Source organism: Macaca nemestrina, chromosome 18, assembly GCF_043159975.1.
Source record: "Macaca nemestrina isolate mMacNem1 chromosome 18, mMacNem.hap1, whole genome shotgun sequence".
NCBI lineage: Eukaryota > Metazoa > Chordata > Mammalia > Primates > Cercopithecidae > Macaca > Macaca nemestrina.
In genome coordinates, this window is record NC_092142.1 from 9217733 (window position 1) to 9238420 (window position 20688).

General features: G+C 48.4%; 3 protein-coding genes across 8 annotated transcripts in view; 2 read left to right on the plus strand and 1 right to left on the minus strand.

Annotated features, from left to right (window-relative positions):
- LOC105467801 (4-aminobutyrate aminotransferase) overlaps nucleotides 1–6997 on the plus strand; it is a 102701-nt gene extending 95704 nt beyond the window's left edge. For 5 of the 6 annotated variants that reach the window (XM_071084104.1, XM_071084100.1, XM_071084102.1 and 2 more), the window contains exons 13-16: nucleotides 512–679; nucleotides 1938–2084; nucleotides 4631–4742; nucleotides 6774–6997. In XM_071084104.1, the coding sequence (XP_070940205.1) occupies nucleotides 512–679; nucleotides 1938–2084; nucleotides 4631–4742; nucleotides 6774–6895 (549 nt within the window). In that variant the 3' untranslated portion in view covers nucleotides 6896–6997. The remainder of the gene's footprint in view (nucleotides 1–511; nucleotides 680–1937; nucleotides 2085–4630; nucleotides 4743–6773) is intronic. The other variant, XM_071084103.1, reaches the window with a different exon arrangement.
- Nucleotides 6998–11040: 4043 nt separating this feature from the next.
- LOC105467799 (phosphomannomutase 2) overlaps nucleotides 11041–20688 on the plus strand; it is a 45399-nt gene continuing 35751 nt past the window's right edge. The window contains exon 1 of the mRNA XM_011717523.3: nucleotides 11041–11575. The gene's annotated coding sequence lies outside the window, so the exon portion shown is untranslated. The remainder of the gene's footprint in view (nucleotides 11576–20688) is intronic.
- On the minus strand, nucleotides 18127–20686 carry LOC105467798 (transmembrane protein 186). Its single transcript, XM_011717517.2, has 2 exons — nucleotides 20559–20686; nucleotides 18127–19532 (listed from the first exon to the last, which is right to left on the minus strand). The coding sequence occupies exons 1-2, from the start codon at nucleotides 20559–20561 to the stop codon at nucleotides 18894–18896; spliced, it is 642 nt and encodes a 213-aa protein (XP_011715819.2). The 5' UTR covers nucleotides 20562–20686; the 3' UTR covers nucleotides 18127–18893.

Genomic DNA, 20688 nt, shown 5'->3' on the forward strand with positions numbered 1-20688 from the left:
GTTTGTTTTAATGTCTTGTGCATACATAACTGGCAATCAAACCGATAAGTTCACAGATAAAAGTTGTAAGACATGAGTTGACTTACCACAGACGCCGAGTTAGAAATAGCCCTGGTGACAAGCAGACACGGCAGCTGAATTCTGAGAAGCACAGTCAAGGCCTCCCTGTTGGACACAGCTCCCTCTGACGAGGTTGAGACCCGAGACCGAAGCCAGATGGCATACCGCTCTGTGTTGGTGCAGGGAGTATTTAATGTTCTGGATTTTTTTTTTTGGTCCAGCTTAGCAGTTTTAGGAAACACTCAGATACAGCTCTTGTTGGAACTGCTCAGCTTAAGTGTTTCGATTAGTTTTTCTGTGCACAGCGCAAGACCATGGGGCTGGTTTGCTGTTCAGAAAACAAGCACGACATGTGTGGACCCAGGGTTTGGCAGGTGGTTGGCTATAGAGGGCATGAGTTTCTGGCCTCCCACGGGTGTTTATTTCTCCCTCCTGTCTCTTCTCCGGCCAGCATGGCTGCGCCTTCTTGGTGGATGAGGTCCAGACCGGAGGTGGCTGCACAGGCAAGTTCTGGGCCCATGAGCACTGGGGCTTGGATGACCCAGCAGACGTGATGACCTTCAGCAAGAAGATGATGATTGGGGGCTTCTTCCACAAGGAGGAGTTCAGGCCCAATGCTGTGAGTTGGATTCAGCCTTCTCTCTACATCAAGGGCAGAGAAGGGAGCATCCTCTTCTCCTAACTGTTCCTTTCTCACCATCGAGGAGCTGGGCGGGCACCTACTGGGTCGCAGGTTTTCTAAGGCCCAGTTCTTATCAATGCAATTAGCAGTGGTGTGCCCTCCCAGCTCTCTCTGTAAGGCTGACTCTGGAACAGTCCACCATCAGCCTTCTCCTGATTTCTCTCTGTGTGCACACACAATAATATCATTGACAGCTGCCGCAGCAGACTGAGCATTTGCTGTGTGCCTAGTTCTAAGTATTTCTCATACACTTTTAATCCTGAGAACAACCTAACCAAGTAGGTGTTATTTTTATCCTCATTTTAGTAATGAGGAATCAGGCACAGAGAGGTTAAGTCATTTGTCAAAGGTCACACAGCCTGTTAAGTGACAAAGCCAGGACTCCAACCCAGAGTCCATACTCTTACCCACTACACTGTGTACTGCCATGTGTGCATACAGAGTCACACACACACACACACACACACACACACACACACACACACAGCCATCAGGGGCCAATGTCCTTTCACCATTCCTACATGTAGTTTCCACCCTCAAGGTTGCCTCGTGGTCCAAAATGGCTTCTGGTGCTCCAGCCGTCACATCTCAATTCTAGACAGTAGGAAAGTAAAGGAAGGGAAGGACAAAGTGGCCCCCTTCTTTCTTTAGCAGCCTTCCTAGAAATCTCACATAACACGTCTATTTCCAATACTTGACTAAAACCCAGTCACGTGGCCACTTCTAGCCATAAGGGACGCTGGGAAGGGTGTTTTGGTTGGCTACATGGCCACCCTGAATCGTTCATGGAGGGGCCAAGTGGGTGATCTTTGAGGGTCACTGCCGGCAGTCCAGTCCCAACTCCACCTATAAGTCACATTTGCCTCGGACAAATCACTTAGCCTCCCAGAACCTCTGCTTCCTCCTCTATAAAATGAGGGTTATAGGAGTTAAGGAACCAACTGTCTTGGTTTCCTGGGACTGAGGGATTTCCCAGGGCATGGGACGATTTGATCTCCCCTTAGCAGTTCCTACCTGCAGGGCTGCTGTTGGAAGAATTCCGTGAGATTGGGTGTGTTCTCCCGCTAGCCTCTGGCAGACGCCCACTAGGTTAGTTTCTCTCCTGTTCGAGAGAGGAGGAGGGGTGCCTGGGGGAAGTGACCCCTGCAGGGTGTGCATATGCATGAACCCTTCCAACACCCCTTCCTCGTTCCAGCCTTACCGGATCTTCAACACCTGGCTGGGGGACCCGTCCAAGAACCTACTGCTGGCTGAGGTCATCAACATCATCAAGCGGGAGGACCTGCTAAATAACGCAGCCCATGCCGGGAAGGTCCTGCTCACGGGATTGCTGGACCTCCAGGTACCACCCCCTCCCCTGCCTAGCCCCCACCACCCACGGCTCCCTGCAGCCTCCAGGGCAACACTGGAGCTCTTCAGCATGGCGTTGCACCTGCTGTTCCAGCAATTCACAATGGGCTGTGCTGCTCCTAGCCTCCGGGGCTTTGCACGTGCTGTGTCCTCTGCAGGGAATGCCTCTCCATCCCTCCATCCCATTCCAACCCGTTCCTGAACTCCTAGTTTTGTTTTTTTGATTTTTTTAATATTGAGACATGGTCTAGCTATGTTGGCCAGTCTGGCCTTGAACTCCTGGCCTCAAGCAATCCTCCCACCTCAGCCTCCCAAAGTGCTGGGCAGCGCCTGCCGGCACTGGTTATCTTTTTTATTTATTTAATTTATTTGTTTTTTAATTTATTTTTCAAGACCAAGTCTTGTTCTGTCACCCAGGCTGGAGTGCAGTGGAGCAATCTCAGCTCACTGCAACCGCCGCCTCCTGGGTTCAAGAGATTCTCTGGCCTCAACCTCCCGAGTAGCTGGGATTACAGGCATGTGCCATTATGCCCTAATTTTGTTGTATTTTGAGTAGAGATGGGGTTTCACCATGTTGGCCAGGCTGGTCTCAAACTCCTGACCTCAGGTAATCTGCTCGCCTCAGCCTCCCAAAGTGTTGGGATTACAAGAATGGGCCACTGCGCCCGGCCCTGGTTATCTTTTGACACCAAATTCAGACATCCCCCCTTTATGAAGCCCCCAAGCACTCCTTCTCTCACCCCCTCTGATGTGTTCATTATTCCCTCCTCTGTGCAACCTGTTGCATACTTACCACTCATCAGCACTGCTATCCACTGCTGGGACTGGATTACTCTCCACCCTCAAGGTTTCATCATGGGCCAAAATGGCTCCTGGAGCTCCAGCCATCACATCTCAATTCCAGGCAATAGGAAGGAAAAAGAAGGGAAGGACAGAGTGGCCCCCTTCTTGTCTTTAGCAGCCTTCCCAGAAATCTCACATAACACCTCCAACACTTGACAAAGAGCTGGTCACGTGGTCACTCCTAACCGCAAGGAGGTGTGTGGATGTGTGTGTGTGTCAGTGTGGCACACAGGCCTGAAGGGGTGTCTAAATGGAAGAGACATTATTCTGAACCTCCCCAGGGCCACACTGTGATGGGAGAGGGAGGGGTGTGTTCAAACTGCCGGCTCCCCAGCAATCGACAAGTGCAGGGCACATGCTAGAATAAGTGCTGGAAGGACTTCTGAGCCTCAGTTTCCTCATCTGTGTAGACCAAAGTGGGCCCTTCTTCACTGGCAGGGGATTCAAGGGTGTGCCCACTACCAGGCACAGGGGTTCATGCCTGTAACCCCAGCACTTAGGGGGGCAAAAGCAGGAGGATTGCCTTCAGCCCTACTGAGTTCAAGACCAGCCTGGGCAACATAGTGAGACCCCGTCCTCCACAAAAAGAAAGAAAAAAATTGTGTATGTGTCTAACACAGTGCCTGGCCCTGTCACCCCTAGAACAGGACCGTGTCTCCAGTTTCTACTAAGGAGCTGCTGTGAAATAAGACTTGCTCCCCCAACTCAGCCCCCAGTACCCTGAAATTATTTGGGGTTTTCCAAGCCCTTGTTTGCTGTCCTTCACATGGACAGTGGAGAGTAAGGTGAAATCAAGGTCCTCCAGACTAGGCATCTGCATTTGCCTCCTTGTCTGCTATAAGAAATCACCACAAACTGCGTGGGTTAAAACAAGAATTTATGCTCTCACAGTTCGGAGGGCAGGGTCTGAAATCAAGGTTTCAGCAGAGTTGGCTCCTTCTGGAGGCTCTGGGGAAGAATCTGATCCATGCCCCTCTCCACCTTCTCATGGCTGCCAGGAATCCTTCATGATCCTTGACCTATGGAGGCTTCACTCTGCTTCCGGGATCACTTGGCTTTCTCCCCACTGTGCCTGTGTCTGTCTCCAAATTGTCTTCTTTTTATAAAGATACCAGTCATTGAGCTGGGCGCAGTGGCTCACGCCTGTAATCCCAGCACTTTGGGAGGCCAAGGCAGGTAGATCACTTGAGATCAGGAGTTCGAGACCAGCCTGGCCAACATTGTGAAACCCCGTCTCTACTAAAAAAAAAAAATCAGCCAGAGGTAGTGGCAGGTGCCTGTAATCCCAGCTACTCAGGAGGCTGAGGCACAAGAATCTTCGGACCCGGGAGGTGGAGGTTGCAGTGAGCCGAGATCGTGCCACTGCACGATCAACAGCATTTAAATCCTTCAGTTTACAGCAGGGGAAACAGAGGTACTTGAGTCGCCCAAGGTTATGCAGTGAGAAAGAGACAACGCTGGGCTTCATTATTGTTGTTGGTGTTTTTTTTTCCCTCGACACAACACAGATGTGAACAGCTGGGCTTTGAACCCAGGCCTGAATGTCACCAGAGCTCTTAACCCCCTGGAGGTCCTGCCAGTCCATGCAGAGGCCAAGGCTGGACCATGGAAGGCCTTTGACGAAGCACAGCCATTAAGCCCAGCTGGTACACGGGTGATGGGCTTTGATGCTGGCCTTGTCTCCCCCCACTGCAGGCCCGGTACCCCCAGTTCATCAGCAGGGTGAGAGGACGAGGCACCTTTTGCTCCTTCGATACTCCTGATGATTCCGTACGGAATAAGCTCATTTTAACTGCCAGAAACAAAGGTAAGGGGCCAGGAGTGGCTGCTCAGTTTCATCAGCGTCCAGTATATCCTGCTGTAGCTGCAAAATGTTGCTAGGTACTCAGCAATATTTTGCGTGGGGGGCAGGTGGTATACAGGTCTGAAAATAGCCTGAATGCTGCTTCTCCAGAGAACATTATGAATGGGATTTCTTTTTTTTTTTTTTTTTTTTTTTTTTTTGAGACGGAGTCTCGCTCTGTCGCCCAGCCCAGGCTGGAGTGCAGTGGCGCGATCTCGGCTCACTGCAAGCTCCGCCTCCCGGGTTCACGCCATTCTCCTGCCTCAGCCTCCCGAGTAGCTGGGACTACAGGCGCCCACAACCGCGCCCGGCTAACTTTTTGTATTTTTAGTAGAGACGGGGTTTCACCGTGGTCTCGATCTCCTGACCTTGTGATCCGCCCGCCTCGGCCTCCCAAAGTGCTGGGATTACAGGCGTGAGCCACCGTGCCCGGCCATGAATGGGATTTCTTTATCCATTTATTTATTCAACAAGTGTTCGCTGAGGTGGTTAGTTGTAAGTGGACACTAGAGACAGTTACAGTGATGATGAAGACCATCAGAGCCCCTCCCTTCAGGAAGCATGCAGTCTAGCAGGAAGGCGTGGCTTTACACATGGCATTTCACAAACAATCCATTGCAATTTTAAGTCCTGGGAAGGGGAAAACGCGGCTAAGAGAGCAAATAGCTGCAGCAGTTGGTGAGGCTAGGAAATCAGGGAAGGCTTCCTTGAGGAAGTAGCATTTTACCCTGAGTCTTGATGAACAGGGATTGGCCGGGTGAAGGTAAGGAAGAGCATTCTGGGCAGAGGGAAGGGTGCATGCCATGGCCTGAGGTGGGATGGAGCTTACAGAGGTGGTAAAAGGGAAAGAAGGGGGCATGAAGGTGAACGGATGGGAGGGGACGAAGCTGGGGGAGGAGAGGCAAGGCCTGGGTCACATGGGCCTGCAGATCCGGCTTAGCACTTGAGATTTCACCCTAGGAGCTATGGGAAGCCACTGAGGACAGTGTGGCAGGGGTAAGGGCAGATGCTGTGGTGAGATCAGAGCACGTACTCTATGTCAGGCACATTGTCAGGTCTTCTTCCTGTGCCATCTTATGGAATCGTTGCAGCAGCCTCGGAAGGGCAGGGATAATCAACCTCCATTTTAAAAATGAGAAAACGTGGTGTCAAAGGCATAAACAGGCTGGGTGCAGTGGCTCACGCCTGTAATCCCAGCACTTTGGAAGGCCAAGGTGGGCAGATCAGCTGAAGTCAGGAGTTCGAGACCAATCTGGCCAACATGGCAAAACCTCATCTCTACTAAAAATACAAAAATTAGTTGGCCATGGTGGCAGGCGCCTGTAATCCCAGCAACTTGGGAGACTGAGGCAGGAGAATTGCTTGAACCTGGGAGGTGCAGGTTGCAGTGAGCGAGATCGTGCCACTGCACCCCAACCTGGGTGACACAGCGAGACTCCATCTCTTAAAAAAAAAAAAAAGCATACACAACCTCGACAAGGATAGGACACCAGCTGTAACTGGTGAAGTCACCCTTTAAAATAAGCAGAGCCTGTTCCTCCTCCGTGATAGCTCAGCACCCCGCATGTGCTTCCGACTCAGCCTGTGCTTTTGCAACTTATCTGCTTATTTTCTTTCCCCACCCCTCCATGACTTTCTAGAAGGCAAGGACTTTATCTTGGGATCTCTCTATCACCAGACCTAGTCCAGGGGCAGCAAAGCAGGCACTCAAAGGAGAGAGGGAGGGTGGAGGGAAGGAAAGGAAGAAGAGAATGATGGATGAGATGAATGAAGGGAGAGAGAAAGGAAATGAAGGCTGGATCGGTGGGTGGTAGGAAGGATAAATGGAAGCCTGGGCTTCCACGATGGATGATGATGGATGGATGGATGGATGGATGGATGGATGGATGGATGGATGGATGAGCATCGCCAACGGGCATCACTTTCCTCCCAGCTCTCCCAGCACTCGACTTTGAGAAACCATGCTCCTCACCTACCTCCTGCCTCTTCTTTCAGGTGTGGTGTTGGGGGGCTGCGGTGACAAATCTATTCGTTTCCGTCCCACGCTGGTCTTCAGGGATCACCACGCTCACCTGTTCCTCAATATTTTCAGTGACATCTTAGCAGACTTCAAGTAAAGAAGCCATTTCCACTACAGTGAGAAAGCCCCGATCTCAACAGTTGTCAAATTGATTAGTTTTGCCTAATTCATGTTTTCACTTAAAAGTATCAGAGGTGAATGCACAGTGAAGGGTGATTTGTGGGGAGGGAATGTTTTTGGTGGTCTTGGGGGAGGTGGGGGAGGGAAGGGCTGGTGTTGATTTTCCTCCCTGCAGAGCCAATGGTGCACATTGGTTTAAGCCCAGAGATCCTGCTTGAGCCCTGGACTCATCTTGGGAAGGGCCATGGGAGGTCCTGGCTAGAGTTCTGCCCAACCTTGACCAACCCCAGCAATTTTTCCAAAAACCAGTCAAGGGCATTACATTTGCTCCTGGGACTGGCAGCTGGGCCTCCTGGGTGCCAGTGCATCTCAAGTGCCATATTCTGTGATCACGGATGCTGGCTCCCCCTCACCCTATGCAAGCAAACACGTTCTCACCTCCTCTCCCAGCCCCTGGAGCTCTGAGCACACCCCAAGCACGGTGCAGGGAGGGACTGGACAGATCTGAGGAAGGCCGTAAAGTGGGGAGAAGAGGATTCAGCTCAGGGGTAAGGGAAGCGGTCCTGTGGCCCCCTGAAGATGAGAATCACTCCTCTCGGTGCACCTGGGGAGCCCCTAAACTGTGAATTCTGCCCTGGACAGGGCTTTGCCCTTGGAGGATCCCCAGGTGGCATTACCCGTGGTTCTTACTTGGCATCCACCATTCCCCAAACTCCCTCCTCCCTGTTAAATGTCAACCTAGACCTGGACCTGGGTGGGAGGAAACTGTAGCCTGAGTGTCCACAAGGACACACGTGAGCCCCAGGGCTTGAAGCACAGGCCCGTCACCCCAGGGTCTGGGGCCGCAGAGCCATTGCATCATGTTTCCTAGGGCACCTTGGGGTCTGACTTTTGGCCCCCTCAGCCTGAGAGGCTCTTGCTGTCTTTTGCTCATCCACTTTCACACCGCTTCTGAGCAGACCCCCAGGAACAGCTTGGCTGTCCCACCAGAGGGAATCGTTGCTGGACTGGATTTCTGCTTGAGGGAAGCACCATGAATTAAAGGCGCTAGAGCTCCACGCATGGAAAAGTGGCCTGTTGGTTCAACGTGGTTTCCTTATACTTGATCCTCCTGAAATTAGAGATTTTCCTGAGATGACTGAGTATGGAGATTACCAGGCAGATGATACCGAAATGCTTAACGGGGCTGTGGCTGAGTCTCTAGTATCTCTGCTGGAGGTGAGACACTCTGGGAACTGATTTGACCTCAAATGCTCCTAAAAGAGAACTTGATAGCCTGACAGCAATGAAGTATTATTTGGTGGGGAGACTGAGAAAGCCTGGCTTGTATTATCTGTCCGAAAGGAAGCCTCTTCATCTCCGGGTGCCTTGGTTGACTATTTTGGAAATAGGCATATCAAGGTTCCTGATTCAGCACTTTGCTCTTTTAATAACAAATCGTCCAAAGATCTCAAAGTAGGGTTTTTTCCTTTTTTTTTTTTTTTTTTTTAGCTTCCAGTCTTCCGCAGACTTGGTCATCGACCTATTTTTGTTGAGGAATGAAAGGCAATGACAAGTTTAACATATACAAATTTGTGAGTTCTTGTTCATTTTGCATTCCTGCAGTCAGTGCTAATCTGTCGTTCTTAATCAGTTCTGTCACCTGCACTCCCAGCGAAGTGGTGACGTATGCCTCCCACTCTCTGCAAGGTTTTACTCATTTTTATATTCATTTATGCATCATTCATTCATTCACCATGTATTCATTCACCTAACTTTCATGAAATACCTGCACCATCCCAGGCCCTGTACCGAGCAGCAGGAATACAAAGATGAGACAAAACATTGTCCCTGCTCCCGGGGGCTCACATCCCACTGGGAACAACCAGACTCATAAACTAACAATTCAAGCAGGCACCAAGGGCTATGACAGAGGTGCGAGTAAGAGCATGAGGAAGTCGGAGGGAGCACCACCATTCATCCAAGGGTCAGAGGAGGTTTCAAGGAAAAGGTGTCACTGGAGCAGTGTTTTGCAGAATGAGCCAGAGTTTACCAAGCAGACAAGGCAAGGAAGGGTGTTGCAGAGACGGAACAGCATACGCAAAGGCATATCAGCTCATGACTTCACATCTTTCACTGGGGAGCCAGATTCCACAGGCAGTATCCCAAGGTTCAATAAGGCCTTATTTAACAAGCAAGCAAAATGCAAACCAAACCATTATTCATTTATTGGCTTAAGTATGCTTTCTCCTGAAAACTTTAGCACTGGGTGCAAATATTCAGTATGGTTCTCGGAGTCCAAAGGGTTTTAAGCCAGGGCACAACCAGAAAATTGGCTCTCGCTGGTAGGGAGAGGGGCTCCAATATTTCGTTCTCTCCCCGTGGGGCACTGACAGAGAAATGAAATTGTTTTATCTGGAAAATTCCAGATTTATTATTTACCCCTTACCAAGGGAAGTTACTTCTTGTAAAAACTTTTAAGCCATTTATCAACAAGTTCTTGTTGACTCAGGGCATAATGAGTTCCTGAGACATCCTCTTTCGGGGGGTGGGGGTTTAGCTGGAAGAATTTCAAGGAAAAGAATTCTCAGCACAGCTCAAGATTGTAGAAACTCAGCAGAAGCTGGTAAAAACATGGGGAGCCCGGAGGACAGGCTGCTGTCCAGGGCAGGGGCCATGAAGAAGGGCTTCCGTGGCCGACAGTCTGGAAATGAATCCATCATACATTAGTGCCATTGAGTTTAGTAACCGTCCAGCAAGTGGCGTCACTTTTACAGAAAACAAGGTCCAGTAATAGCAAGTCTTAGTACATCCTCACTTTTATTATAAATGGGTGTTTTTTTATAATTTTTACTGACGCTCAGTAACCATGCAAAATTGTGCATAGCATTAATGTATCTATATACCTATCTATATCTATATATGAGCTCATGGTAGAAAACCATAGCTAGGTAGCATCGCAGACTTACGCATACAAAGTGATCTTGTTTACAGGTAATCTGTTGACAGTGCCAATAAATGATAAAAAAAAAAATTAACATGTCACAATGTAACTGTTGACCATATGCATAATTCCATGAATTAAATCTGTTTCCTGTGTTAGTATTCTTAAATAAAAGAAATTTATAATTGAAACAGGAATGAATGTGGACTTTTTTGGTGGAAATGGTTTTGTTAAATAATTAGGTGCCGGTACGTATTAAATGCCTGTTATATACCTCTTAGGGATGTCTTGGGAAACACTCTACATGCATAATTCTGCCTTGGATCGGGAAGCACTGTAAGGCCATGCATTTCATTAAGTAAATCGAGGACATGCTATGTGACAGGGACACAGAGATGGACAAGATGTGGTCCCTACTCGCAGCTCACATTCTCTTTTTTTTTTTTGAGACAGAGTCTAGTTCTTTCACCCAGGCTAGAGTGCAGTGGCATGATCTTGGCTCACAGCAACCTCCATCTCCCGGGTTCAAGTGATTTTCCTGCCTCAGTCTCCCCAGTGGCTGGGATTACAGGCATGCACCACCCCCACCCAGCTAATTTTTGTATTTCTAGTAGAGATGGGGTTTCGCCATGTTGCACAGGCCGGTCTCGAACTCCTGAGCTCAGGTGATCCACCTGCCTCAGCCTCCCAAAGTGCTGGGATTACAGGCATGAACCACTGGGGGCCTGTTTTCTATATTCCGTCCTTCCCCTGAGGAGGCAGTGGAACGACCCAGCACTACTGTTTTCTACACGGGTGATCGTGGGCAAGTTACTTCAGTTCTCTGAACCTTATTCTGCAAAATAAGAATGATTAGAGTATTGCCAGCTAATGTTTATTGAGTGCTTGCCTGGACTAAGCACTATTTTAAGTGCTTTTCATGTAGTAAGTCATTTAATCTTCCCAGCAATCCTGGATAGGTGGTGTTACTATCTTCACTTCACAGAGGAAGAAACCGAGGCAGAGAAAGAGGTTACACAGCTGGGAATTGGCAGGGCTGGAATCCAAGCAGGCAAGATGTTTTGCTTCAGAAGCTGTATGCTTCCCCCAAACACTCTATGACCTGTCTGGGGTTCTCTAACTCAAAGTGTTGCTGGCAGATTCAATGAAATCACATAATAACTGCCTGGCACACAGTAGGCGTTTAATACATGCTGGTGTCTTTTACTGCTTCTTCTCCATGAATAGCTGAGCGTGTCTCACATATAGTTCTAAAAGGCAATATTATATTTCTGTCAGAGTTAACTTTCCACTGATAACTATTAAAACTACTTCACACCATAGGTGCAAGCCCATCTGAATCTGAGAGTGAATTTCAACTGTTCGTCAGTAAAATGAATGTTTTTGTCCTTAGAGTTGGTATAAACATGGCCAGATGGTATCGGCCTTGCCTGATGGACTCTAATCAGGCAAGATTTTACAGTTGAACAGCGCAGGATCAAAACAAGGCCATTAAAAGTTGGACTCTGCCTGGAGTTCAAAGGGACCCTGTTGCTTTCTATTTAGGAACTCACGAGTCTTGCAGTCATAAAGCAACAACATAAAGCAAGCTCCCAACTCTAGTTCTTCGGGCAATTCATCCAGGCTGCCCCCTGCAAGCTGCTCAGCCCACCAGATCTGCATTGGGGAGTGCATTAAACACGGCTGTGGAATGATGGGGTGGAGGACGCCATAGACACCTGGCCCTGTGACAAGGTAAGTCTCATTTTTGGTAACCAGCATAGGAAGGAGGACAACAGCTACCAATGGGCTGTGCTTCCCACGTGCACACTGGGAGCATCGTCACCAGGTCCCCAGTTGGTGCAGACTTCACGTGTGGATGGTGGCCATATGAAAACTGACATGTGGCCGGGCGCAGTGGCTCATGCCTGTAATCCCCACCCTTTGGGAGGCCAAGGTGGGCGGATCACTTGAGGCCAGGAGTTTGAAACCATCCTGGCCAACATGGTGAAACCCGTCTCTCCTAAAAATACAAAAATTAGCTGAGTGTGGTGGCACGTGTCTGTAATCCCAGCTACTCAGGAGGCTGAGGCAAGAGAATCACTTGAAACCAGGAGGCAGAGGTTGCAGGGAGCCGAGATTGCACCACTGCACTGCAGACTGGGTGACAGAGCGAGGCTCCATCTTAAAAAAAAAAAAAAAAGAAAAAAAAAAAGAAAAAAACAGGCCAGGCCCAGTGACTCAGGCCTGTAATCCCAGAACTTTGGGAGGCTAAGGCAGGTGGATCATGAGGTCAGGAGTCCAAAACCAGCCTGGCCAACATGGTGAAACCTCGTCTCCACTAAAAATACAAAAATTAGCCGGCGTGGTAGTGGCTGCCTGTAACCCCAGCTACTCTGGAGGCTGAGGCAGGAAATGGCTTGATCCCCAGGAGGCAGAGGTTTCAGGGAGCCAAGATCACACCTCTGCACTCCAGCCTGGGCGACAGAGCGAGACTCCATCTTGAAAAACAAAAAAATGTAAAACTGGCATGCTACAGACAATCCTATGCATCTAAATTATTTACATGGCCACAGCATGGCAGGGAGACGGGGCAAAATCCAGACAGGAAGGAAAGCCACTTGACAAGGGACAAACATGGTTACATCACAGATGCTTTAACCGAGTTTTCAAAGACTGCATGTTTCCTTCCATCTACTCAGCTTCCGAGTCCAGAACTGGAATTCATGGTTGAGAAACTTTCCTTTGCCTAGAAAGCCGGTGGGAGGAGGAGGGAACGGAAGAAGAGACTGTTTATTATAGCATTTTTCTTCATTTGTTAGGATGAATGACGTGCCCATTATAAAATTTTTAAACACTTACTACTAGAAGGTTAATGTTGAAAGTGAAATACTTACTGTCTCATCTGCCCCTCTGACTGCCAATGCTCTCCCAGGGGTAACCACTCTTCACAATTTGCAATGTATGTATGTATGTATGTATGTATGTATTTGAGATGGAGTCTCGCACTGTAGCCCACCAGGTTGGAGTGCCATGTTGCAATCTGTGCTCACTGCAATCTCTGTCTCCTGGGTTCAAGCAGTTCTCCTGCCTCAGCCTCCTGAGTAGCTGAGATTACAGGCATCTGCCACCACCCCCAGCTAATTTTTGTATTTTGAGTAGAAATGGGATTTCACCACATTGACCAGGCTGGTCTTGAACTCCTGATCTCAAGTGATCCGCCTGCCTCAGCCTCCCAAAGTGCTGGGATTACAGGCGTTGAGCCATTGCGCCCAGCCAACGTGTACTTTTTAAAAACACAAATAAGATCACACAGAACTACACTGTTCTGTGACTTGCTTTTTATTTATTTATTTTTTTACCTACCTATCTCGTGGTCTTTTCCACAGATATAGCACAATCTCATTCTTTTTAAAGGCTGCATGTATACTACAATACGAATCTACCAACATTTACTTAACCATGTGGCCTACTAACGGAAACTTAGATTATTCCCACTTTACTTTTCTTTTCTATTTATTTATTTATTTATTTATTGAGACAGGGTCTCACTCTGTCACCCAGGCTAGAGTGCAGTGGCACGGTCATGGCTCACTGCAGCCTTGAACTTCTGGGCTCAAACAATCCTCCTGCCTCAGCCTCCCAAGTAGCTAGGACTACAGGCATGCACCACCATATCCAGTTAATTTTTTAATTTTTCTTTTGTAGAGACAGGATTTCACGATGTTGACCAGGCTGGTTTTGAACTCCTGGCCTCAAGCAATCCTGCCACTTCAGCTTCCCAAAGTGCTGGGATTACTGGCATGAGCCATCACGCCCGGACTAGTATTTTTGCTGTTGGAAATATTTCAGTGAACATCCTTATATGTATACTTCAGTATTTCTGTTAGATTTTTGCTATATTCTGAATGTTTATGTCACCCCCAAATTCATATGTTGAAACCTAATTTCCAATGTGATGATATCTGGAGGTGGGAACTTTGGAAGCTGATTAGGTCATGAGGGTGGATCCTTCACGAATGGGATTAGTGCCCTATAAAAGAATTTCAGAGAGCTCCCTCACCTCTTTTGCCATGTGAGACCACAGCAAGAACAAGCCTGTCTATGAATCAGGAAACAGGTCCTCCTAGACAGTGAACCCGCTGACGCATTAATCTTGGATTTTCAGCCTCCAGAACTGTGAAAAACAAATGTTGCTTCAGCCATCCAGCCTATGGTATTTTTGTTAGAGCAGCCCAAGTGAACTAAGACAATCATGTTTAGAATTGTTGTTAAAGGGGGGAACTGCCAATATATCCACCATGCAAATCTAAAGACAACTCCCATTTTCTGAGAAGCTGCTTTGCCTTCTATTGCATGGCTATGGGTGATTCTCGAAGCTTGGGTACCGTGGAATAACCTGGGAAGCATAAACAAACAGATGCCCAGGTTGTACCAGATTCAACAAGCGCTGGGCACACTTAAATTTTTTTTTTGTTTGTTTTTTGAGACAGGATCCCGCTCTGTCACCCAAGCTGCAGTGCAGTGGCGCAGTCTCAGCTCACTGCAACCTCTGCCCCTCGGGCTCAAGTGATCCTCTCACCTCAGCCTCCCCAGTAGCTCGGACTACAGGCATGTACCCTACACCCAGCTAATTTTTCACATTTTTAGTAGAAATGGGGTTTCACCATGTTGCCCAAGCTGGTCTCGAACTTCTGGTTTCAAGCAATCTGTCCGCCTTGGCCGCCCAAAGAGTTGGGATTACAGATGTGAGCCACTGTGCCTGGCCTTTTATTGCTTTTGTTGTTGACTTTGGTTTTTTGGGGGCAGCTCTCAGGTACTACCCTACTGGTGCAGGACGGAAGCCGTAACACATTTCCTGCTGTCTGGTGGAGATCTGTGATTTCAGCTTAGGGATAAAGGGTTAGAATAATGCATTTGCTCTGTGTGCCCTCTGCTGGTACTGCGTGAGCAGACCACACATTGAATGCCTGCATGGGTGAGAATCTGTGGTCTCACCTCCCAGGACAAGCCCCTTGCAGACTTAACAGAGTGGTGATACTTCAAGGGCAGCGATGGTCAATCACGTTAGAATCACCCAGGGAACCCTGAAAATAAAAATGCCTGGTCATGGGCTTTGACAATGGGGTTTTAAAAACACTCTCCAGGAGATTCTACACATAAAGCCAGTGTTAAGAACCTATTCTTTGGGCAGAAAATTGGCCCAGGAACACAAAGTCCACAGAACCATGTGTCACTCTGGTGTCTTCTGTTCTAGTAGTCTATTTCAGAAATTCCCAGCCTGCCTGAAGCTCAGAATTGGCTTCAAGACGGTCAAAAAGACAGATCCTGGGGACCCACCCCAGACATAATCAGAATATCCCAGGGCGAAGTTCACTCAGGTCATTACTTACAACCCAACAAAGAGAGAATTTTTGGTTTTAATGAGGTTAAGGTCAAATCATTATGACTTCTTAAGACATTTTTTAGCCACAGGCTTTATGTCTTCATGGGGAAGGGAGTCACAATCACTGAAGAACTGATAGGCAGGTGAAGGCAAGGTACAGAAGGAATGAATAGCCACGTGTAACTGCTATGCACATTTCTCTTGTATATAATTGAATATTCACTACACTTCTTGAGCATAAATAGTGAAACTCCGTTATACAGAGAGGACACTGAAGGGGAGGCGGTTAGTTCTCTTTGCAGGTATCTAGGGAGAAAGCCTTCCAGGCAGAGGAAACTGTCAATGCAAAGGCCTTAAGGCTGGAATATTCTTGATGACTGGAGAAGAGCAAGGCAATCGTGACCTGGGGGAATGATCTCCACAGAGTTGCGGATGAGGGAGGAAAGGGGAGGGTGGATTAGGCCATCAGCTTTCACAGCAGAGTGATGTGATTCTGTTTTTAAGCATCACTTTGACAGCTGCGAAAATGGACTCCAGTAAAGCAAGGATGGAAGCACAGGATAGAAGCATCGAAGTGAAGGCCGGGCACGGTGGCTCATACCTGTAATCCCAGCACTTTAGGAGGCCGAGGTAGGTGGATCCCTTGAGTTCAGGAGTTCGGGACCAGACTGGCCAACATGGCAAAACCACGTCTCTTCTAAAAAGAGAAAAATTAGCTGGGTGTGGTGGTGGGTGTCTGTAATCCCAGCTACTCGGGAGGCTGACGCAGGAGAATCGCTTGAACCTGAGAGGCGGAGTCTGCAGTAAGCCAAGATCGCACCACTGCAACCCAGCCTAGGTGACAGAGCGAGACTCCATCTCAAATTAAAAAAAAAAAAAAAGGAAAAATAACCACTGTTGACAAGAATGTTGAGAAACAGGAACCCTTGTCCATTGCTGGTGAGCGTAGAAAATGGTACAGCCGCTGTGGAAAAGTGGCAGGTCCTCAAAAATAAACAGAATTACCACAGGATCCAGTAAATCCACTTCTCAGTACGTACCCAAAACAACTGAAAGCAGGGACTCGAACAGATTCTTGTATACCAGTGTTCATAGCCATAGCCAAATGTTCATTCATTAACAGTCAAAAGGTGACGACAACTCAAACGTCCAACAGATGAATGGACAAACAAAATGTGGTATATACAGACAATATACACTGCACCCATCAATGTATTTAACCATAAAAAAGAAATAGCAATGACACGCGCTACAACATGGATGCACCTTGAAAACACTACACCAAGTCAAAGAAGCCAGATACAGGCCAGCTGTGCTGGCTCACGCCTATAATCCCAGCACTGTGGGAGGCCGAGGTGGGTGGGATCACTTGAGGTCAGGAATTTGAGACCAGCCTGGCCAACATGGTGAAACCCCCATCTCTACTAAAAATACAAAAATTAGCCAGGCGTGGTGTCAGGCACTTATGATCCCAGCTACTTGGGAGGCTGAGGCAGGAGAATCATTTGAACCGGGGAGGCGGAGGTTGCAGTGAGCAGAGATTGCGCCACCGCTCTCGAGTCTGGGAAACATAGGGAGATTCCATCTCAAAAAAAAGGCCAGATACAAAAGGTCACATATTATATGATTCCATTTATATGAAATATCCAGAATAGGCGGATCCAGAGGGACAGAAAGCAGATTAGTGGTGGCCAAGGGCTGGAAAAAGAAGGAAATTATTGTTCAATAGGTATCTTAGTTCTATTTGGGTTAATGACAACATTCTGGAAATGGATGGTGGTGACGGTTGTACAACATGTTCTGTTCTGTTTGTTTTTGAGATAGTCTTGCTCTGTCGCCCAGGCTGGAATGCAGTGGCGTGATCTCAGTTCACTGCAACCTCTGCCTCCCGGGTTCAAGCTTCTCTAGTCGCTGGGAATACAAGTGCCCACCACCATGCCCAGGTAATTTTTGTACTTTTAGTAGAGACAGGGTTTCGCCATGTTGGCCAGACTGGTCTTGAACTCTTGACTTCAAGTGATCCACACGCCTCAGCCTCCCAAAGTGCTGGCATTACAGGCTTGAGGCACTGCGCCCAGCCTGTACAACACTGTTAATATACTTAATGTCCCTGAATTACACTCTTAAATATGAGTAAAAGGATAAATTTGTTAGGTGTATCTTGGTACGGTTAAGAAAAATGGAAGGCGTGGCTCCAAGAAAAAGAGGAAATTCTCCAAAGAGGAGCCAGTCAGCAGTGGGCCTGAAGAGGCAGCTGGCAAGAGCAGCTCCAAGAAGAAGAAAAAGTTCCATAAAGCATCCCAGGAAGATTAGAATGCAAATGGACATTCTCTGGGAGGTGGGACACACCATAGCCCAAGGTGACATCTTCCACCCTGTGCCCTGTTCCCCAATAAAAACAAATTCACAAAAAAAAAAAAAAAAAAAGAAAAATGGAAGGCTACACAATAAAACATTATTATTTTTTGTTTTGTTTTGTTTTGAGAGGGAGTCTCGCTCTGTCGCCCAGGATGAAGTGCAGTGGCGCGATCTCGGCTCATTGCAAGCTCCGCCTCCCAGGTTCATGCCATTCTCCGGCCTCAGCCTCCCGAGTAGCTGGGACTACAGGTGCCTGCCACTACACTCGGCTAATTTTTTTTTGTATTTTTTAGTGGAGACGGGGTTTCACCATTAGCCAGGATGGTCTCGATCTCCTGACCTTGTGATCCACCTGCCTCAGCCTCCCAAAGTGCTGGGATTACAGGTGTGAGCCACCGCCCCCGGCAATAAAACATTCTTATTGACTTTCGAGTGGCAAAATAATAAAGATCATGCCTTCCTTCCTCTTTACTGTGTTACAAATTGCATAATGAACATGTATTATTAATTATGCAGGGCAATGCATATAACTGGCTTTAGTTTATAAAACAACGTACCAGCATATGGTCCATTAGGCTTTATTACACTGCAGGGCCATCCAAAGCAAGAGCCTCTAGATCTCAGGGTGGTGAACAAATCTCAAATGGGGTTTCGTGCTCACTTGGACGACATCGCTGCTCATCGATGTGTAGTTAACATCCTGGCAGACCTTTCTGCTGCTGGATGTGTGAGGGGCACAGCACAGGGCTCTGGAAGTCCCTGCTGACTGCTCGAAGCCTTTCTCCGTGCCAAAACCTCTGACCAAATGCTTAATGCTATCTGCTCTAGGCTGCTGAGTCTGCCACACGTTTGACATTTATTCCCACATCCATCCCACGAAACAAGCAGGGCTTTCCATTTTACAGATGTGAAAACCAAGGTTCAAAGAGACTCAATAACCCACCCCAGGACAAGTGACAGAACTGAGACTTCTGACTCCAAATCCTATGCTCCCCCACCACACCTCTTTGCCTTTCAATTTCACACCAATGGACTGTCTAGGTGACCCTGGCATAGGTTCTTCTAAGAACTGGCTCTTAACAAAAACTTCTGGCCATTATCTGACTGAATGTCACAAACGAGTGCTGTAAGAACTTGCTTAGAGCCTTTTTCCTAAACCTGGACACCAGCTCTTGCCTTGTGAATTTCTTCATCACAAAACACATGTTCCCAGGGGCCCAGGCAAAGTCTCCAAGTACCCAATCCCCTTTCTTCAGCTGTGCCCACACCCTCAGCCTTCCTGTCAATCCAGGTGACCCAGGGTTACCCAGAGGTCCAGGCCCCAGTTGTTTACTTGAACATCTGATGTCTCCCAAACACCTGCGTGAAACGCTCTCTGTCCAGGATGTGTCCATAGCGCAGGGTGACGTAGAAGGTCTGTTTCCCGCTGTACCGCTGGATACGCATGAACATCTCCTGAGGCTGGTCCTTGGTTTCCGTCAGGGGAATCACATCTGCCAGGGGACAGTATGTGTCCTGCCGCCAGCCCCAGAAGCTCAGATGGGCCACCCGCAGCATGGTGCCAGACTCATTCAGATACAGGATACCAACCAGTCTCCGAAAGAAATAGCTCATCCAGCACAGCATGGTCAGGGCAAAGCCCGATATCCCACTCATCAGGCACACGGTGTTGAAAGTCAGGAGGCCCTGGGAATACCAGTAACAGGCTGGTGGCAAAACTACCACTGTCAGGGCAGTCTGTGCCAACTTCAGTCGAGACAGGAACCCAAAGATTCTGATGGCATCAAAACGGTAAAACATCCAAAATTTCTCAGTCTCTTGGTTTGGTGGTTTCTCCTTCGAGGTGGGTGACCTGCTCCCCACCCACCTCTTAGGATCCTCCTGCCCACTGCAGCACCACAGCCCATGGAGAGGCCTTTCCCACGCAGCTTTTCCCCGAAATCTAGGCACAACTCGGAGAAGGGCAGCCTGAAAGGGAGACAGTAGACGATTTCTCTCATGGAATTCAACCACATTAATCACACGGTGAACATCTGCAAAGCACCATACTCCAAGGCTTCTGCCAATCCTGCAAGGTCACCATTATTGCCAGAGGAGGGAAGGGTAAAGCCAGATGTTATCTCATGTGGGCATCACAACAGCTATCTAAGATAGTTATCACTATTTCCACTTTACCACTAGGGAAACTAAGCCCAGAGAGGGTAAGATATTTACCAAAGAATACACAGTCAGTGAGTGCAGCAGAGTCCTCCTTCCATCAGGCAATTCCAAAGAAATACAAGAAAGGAGGTGCGGCCATCAATAATTCAAAACATATCTAGGGAGTCCCAACTCTGGGCTGGACAATGGATCCACAAGGGGGTGTGAACATTTCCCCAAGCAGGAAACTGAATAATCAATGTCTTAGTGGGGAACTCAAGCAACAAATCTGTGAGATAGTTATCCCAACAAACTTTCTAATTCTGTTTACGTTATCTTGGGTGCTGGAGGGAACTGCTGCTTTCCCTTAACCTAGTCAGGGGAAGGGGAAACAACGAGGAGGAGGAGGAGCGAGGCAGGGAGGCCCCAACACGTAGCACAAACATATTATTAGGTGGGTAGTGAAGCAGTAAAAGCTCTGGTTCCAATTCTGGCTCCATCAGTCACTACCTGTGGATTCTTGAGCAAATCACTCCACACCCCTGAGCTTCGGTTTCTTCGGCTTTCAAAATGGGGACTCAGAACACAGTGAACGAGAAGATGGTTTCAAAGCCCTCAACTTAGTACCTGATGCGCTGTGAGAGCTCGGCGAGTTTTAGCTATTACTACTGTGAGCACGTGACGCAAGGAGGGCAGAGAAAGCCCGGGAATGGCGAATGGTAACCCACGCCAGAGCTTCCTCCCACGGATTCTTCAGGTCCGAAACTCAGGCGTCGTGCCTGCCTGCCCCAGCTCTGACCCCGACCGACCCCCAAAGAGCATCACCCCCTCAAGGATCGCCACCAGCCTCCTTACCATGGCTCCACAGCCTGCTGCCGGAAGTAAATCCCACCGGCCCCCGGAACCTCTAAGAGCGCATGCTCGAATGTACAAGGCGGGCTTGATCCGCGTTGCACCCTGGGATTTGCGGTCCAGGAATCGTGGC